Source organism: Etheostoma spectabile, chromosome 5 (assembly GCF_008692095.1).
Source record: "Etheostoma spectabile isolate EspeVRDwgs_2016 chromosome 5, UIUC_Espe_1.0, whole genome shotgun sequence".
NCBI classification, from domain to species: domain Eukaryota; kingdom Metazoa; phylum Chordata; class Actinopteri; order Perciformes; family Percidae; genus Etheostoma; species Etheostoma spectabile.
In genome coordinates, this window is record NC_045737.1 from 2,777,014 (window position 1) to 2,781,961 (window position 4,948).

The 4,948-nt window shown below is 40.9% G+C and overlaps 1 protein-coding gene across 2 annotated transcripts in view; it reads right to left on the reverse strand.

The window, feature by feature from the left end:
- ehmt1a (euchromatic histone-lysine N-methyltransferase 1a) overlaps positions 1–4,547 on the reverse strand; it is a 34,751-nt gene extending 30,204 nt beyond the window's left edge. Inside the window, exons 1-2 of one of the 2 annotated variants that reach the window (XM_032516249.1) lie at positions 4,411–4,547; positions 3,697–4,041 (exon numbers count right to left, since the gene is read on the reverse strand). In XM_032516249.1, coding sequence (XP_032372140.1) covers positions 3,697–4,008 — 312 coding nt within the window. In that variant the 5' untranslated portion in view covers positions 4,009–4,041; positions 4,411–4,547. Of the gene's footprint in view, positions 1–3,696; positions 4,364–4,410 lie in introns of those variants that run through there. The other variant, XM_032516250.1, reaches the window with a different exon arrangement.
- Positions 4,548–4,948: the final 401 nt, after the last annotated feature.

The following is a 4,948-nucleotide window of genomic DNA, read 5'->3' on the forward strand; positions in this document are numbered from 1 at the left end:
GCTAACACTGATGAAGAGGAGCTACCCACCGGCAATGTCAGCCCAGGTTGCTCTAGTGAAGACTGGTAAAAAGTTACAAGTACGTCTTTCTCAGATAAATAAGGACTGAAAATGGGGAGAACAAGGGTTGTGGAGGGCACCATGCCTGTGTTTGCCTTAGGCCTCAAAATGACTAAATCCGCCCCTGCATGGGACCTTTAAACTTTGTGCACGGTTTAGAGAAAATAATGATGCAAGACTTCTGGGCTGAATCTCATAACCCTCATTTGTTAGCTCCTCGACTCCTCGGTCCTCGGCTGAACCTCCAAGGAGCGAGCATCAAGGAGGGATCATCGCGGAGCTATAGGCGAGGATACATGAGAGCAGCCTTCCTGCAAGCCGTGCAACTGAAGGAGTTGCTAACGCCGCCCAAACAGCTGACGTATGTGACGTTTCAGGAGAAAGAACGTCTCATCCCTCCAAAACACATTTGCTTGTTGCCTCTCTTCTCCGATGATTTCAACTGAGACGCAAGCAAGGGAGGCAAGTGGAGGACTCGGAGATGCAATTTAAGTGCTATGGGACGTACCCCTTCAGAATAAAAGTGTAAACATTATGTGCAATAATTAATTGTCAAACGAGTTAAATGAAAGCACAGACTTTTCGTCTGAAGACAACAAATCACAGGATGTTAGAATGTATTTATTTGATAGGCAAAGCATAAGTTAAAAAGCAAAAAAAATAATATAAAATAAATTCTATTCTTTAGCAGGTCAATGTGCTTGTCCAAATATATACACTACCGTTCAAAAGTTTGGGGTCACATTGAAATGTCCTTATTTTTGAGGAAAAGGACTGTACTTTCAATGAAGATAACTTTAAACTGGTCTTAACTTTGAAGAAATACACTCTACATTGCTATGTGGTAAATGACTATTCTAGCTGCAAAGTCTGGTTTTTGGTGCAATATCTACATAGGTGTATAAGGGCCCATTTCCAGAACTATACTCCAGTGTTCTAATGGTACAATGTGTTTGCTCATTGGCTCAGAATGCTAATTGTGATTAGAAAACCCTTGTGCAATCATGTTCACACATCTGAAAACAGTTTAGGTCGTTACAGAAGTACAAAAACTGACCTTCCTATGAGCGATTGAGTTTCTGGAGCATCACATTTGTGGGGTCAATTAAACGCTCAAAATGGCCAGAAAAAGAGAACTTTCATCTGAAACTCGACAGTCTATTCTTGTCCTTAGAAATGAGGCTATTCATGCGAGACATTGCTAAGAATTGAAGATTTCCTACAACGGTGTGTACTACTCCCTTCAGAGGACAGCACAAACAGGCCCTAACCAGAGTAGAAAAGAAGTGGGAGGCCGCGTTGCACAACTGAGCAGAAGATAATACATTAGAGTCTCTAGTTTGAGAAACAGACGCCTCACAGGTCCCAACTGGCATCTTCATTAAATAGTACCCGCAAAACACCAGTGTCAACATCTACAGTGAAGAGGCGGCTGCGGGATTCTGGGCTTCAGGGCAGAGTGGCAAAGAAAAAGCCATATCTGAGACTGGCAAATAAAAGAAAAAGATTAAGATGGGCAAAAGAACACAGACATTGGACAGAGGAAGACTGGAAAAAAGTGTTGTGGACGGATGAATCCCAGTTGAGGTGTTTGGATCACAAAAGAAACGTTTGTGAGATGCAGAACAAATGAAAAGATGCTGGAAGAATGACTGACGCCATCTGTAAGCATGGTGGAGGTAATATGATGGTCTGGGTTGCTTTGGGGTGGTAAGGTGGGAGATTTGTAGAGGGTAAAAGGGATTCTGAATAAGGAAGGCTTCACTCCATTTTGCAACGCCATGCCAAACCCAGTGGACAGCGCTTGATTGGAGCAATTTCATCCTACAACAGGACAATGACCCTAAACACACCTCCAAATTGTGCAAGAACTATTGAGGCAGAAGCAGGCAGGGTATTCTATCGGTAATGGAGTGGCCAGCGCAGTCACCAGATCTGAACCCCATTGGGCTGTTGTGGGAGCAGCTTGACCGTATGGTACGCAAGAAGTGCCCATCAACCAACCAACTTGTGGGAGCTGCTTCTGGAAGCATGGGGGCAATTTCTCAGATTACCTCAACAAATAACAGCTAGAATGCCAAAGGTCTGCAATGCTGTAATTGCTGCAACTGGAGGATTCTTTGACGAAAGCAAAGTTTGATGTAAAAAAAATTTATTTCAAATACAAATCATAATTTCACCTTGTCAATGTCTTGACTCTATTTTCTATTCATTTCACAACGTATGGTGGTGAATAAGTGTGACTTTTCAGGAAAACACAAAATTGTTTGGGTGACCCCAAACTTTTGAACGGTAGTGTATATATTTTTTTAAATCTTACAGTCTATGCACACAGATATTTTCTACCATATAACGCACTCTGAACCTCATATTACCACTGAGTATCCACTGGTCAACAAGAGAAGACACAGATCGTGATCTGAGTCATTTAACCCTCATGTTGTCCTCGAGTCAAATTGACCCATTTTCCTATATCAATGTTCTTTTTAATTACCCAATTGTAATTACCCAGAATAACATGATTGATTCCACACAACGCTCTTTGGCAAGTACAAATCTCTACTTTCATTAATTTTCTTATTCAATTTTATAGCATTTAAAAAACAAATTGAAGTGGTTCTAAAAAAGTATTGAGTAAAAGTTGACATATTCCAGTCTGTGATTATCCATCAACATACATTCCTTTAATTTTAGTATAAATAATTCTTAATTTCTGCTTTTCTAACTCAAACGTTTGGTATAATTTCCTATAAATGAGGTTTATTGACCATAAATTCAAAAATAACTGTAAAACTAAAAGGTAATAAGTCAGCGTTGCGCAGTGTTGAAAACACAAAAAAACATTGGGGAAAAACTTTCAAAAACATAACAAAAAGTTAAAAACATCGATAAAAGGTGTCAATAAAAGTGTTGATTTTCAATTTTGACAAGAAGACAACACAAGGGTTAAGGAAACATTTTACATGAAATTGCTTCACACCTTAACAGTATATCCTTTTACTTTGATAACAAGAAGACTTAGGTATGCATGTATTTGGCGAGGGGTTGAGGCGTGATTCCTCAAAAAAAATGTTTACTCCCCCCACCCCCAAACATTTATTTTCTCTGTGGGTTTTTGTCGGTTTGTACTCATGTTGTGTCTCTTTTTGGTCATTTTTGTTTTCTTTGGGGTTGTTTTGGGTCTCTGTGGTCATTTGGCATCTCTTTGTAGTCGGGTTGTGCGTCATTTTGTACCGTTATTATGACCTCTCTGTCTAAAACGTTGGAAAAGCTAGAGCAGATAATAAATAAATAACACTCAAAATGAAACTTGCTAAAGAAGTCCAATTAAAATCATTAGATCTGAGAAAAGTCTGCCCACAAGTGCTCGGGTGCTGCACCAAAACCTTATAATGGCAGGAAGAACTCCTCCTAGACTGTGGAATGCATTGCATCATGTTTTAAGAGTGACAGCCTCTGCTGACATCTTCATAAAGCAGCTAAAGATGCATATATAATTCCTATTTGTATTCCTATTGACTCTGACTTATTGTGCTTTTTATCGACTTGTTAGAATGTATTTATTTATTTATTTGGCCTGTGAAGCACTTTGCGACTCTGTCTGTGATAAGTGCTATATGAACAAACTTTACTTACTGTTGTGGTCAGTACAGAGCCTGAACTGGGAGTTTGGTCCCCTGAGCTCTCAGCAAGTCTCCCTCTGACAGGTGGAGCACTCAGCCGACCAAGTGGGTCCAGAGCCATGCTGCCAGAGGATGCCAGCAGTTTCCCAAAGGCGGCTCCTGGTCGTTTGCTGCGGAGAGCTCCATCACAGCTGACTATGGGTGAGCTGTGGAAAGGAGTTAGCTTTACTTTGGGTCTTTGACCACTCTGTGGTGCGTGTCCCTTGGAGGGACTGGAGGGTCTTCTGCCTGGCCCAGGGCCCTCGCTGCTTCCACTGTGATCCATTGCTGTCGGACTGAGGGGGGGCCTCGGCAGCACCTGAGGAGTTAAACAAGTTGTACTCCACTCTTAAACAAATAAATAAGTCACAACAAACACTTTGTCTCAAGTTTTAAACTGTGAAGAACTCTGTCGTAACTTAACAGTACACAGCGTAGGCTATGTGTATCCTAGCAACATTCTAGGAAAGACAATGAATAGTGCACCAAGACGAAAAGTTATCACATCTCTGCGTGGCAACGAGGCTTAAATATGAAAGAAAGCCTCAGCCCGGTGGAGGAGCAGTCCCACCAGGGACTCATATACGACAAAACGAGTGCGTAGACAGGATACTAACAGCACCGAAAGTTAAAACAAGGGCCGTGGTAAATTTAAAAAAAAAAAAGTGAAGCAGCAGTTTCATCCTACCAGCTCCAGTCGGTGTAGCTATATCCGAGCGAAGGTGGGTGGGTAAGGATGGGGCAGGAAGACAAGAGTTCCACTTCCGCTTCCACCCGCTCGCGCATGTGACTCGCAGTGTCACATGCTTTCATGTCCCGACGGATTTGGAAATAATGCGCCAGGAAGTTACTGTAGCCTACATATTGTCTACGCCAGTCAAACTCAATTTTTATTACCAATTTGAGCAGCAAATATTAGTAAAAAAAATAATAATTAATTAATAATTACGAAATTAAATAAATTACGATAGAAGTATTTCCACGGGTATCAATGGGATTAAAGCGAAAACGGAAGTAGGTTATAGTGAAACCTACCTCTTTCCGCGATTTAAATGAGTTGGCAATGCACGTCTATTATATAGAATAATGAATGCGTCAGTAAGAGGAACCAGTCACTTAATTTACATAACTGAATCGATACAGCTAATATCTTCTTAAAAGACATTTTAAAAAATACAGTCAATTAGGCTACTTAACTGTGAATCCTTTCTCAGGGAAGGCATTCC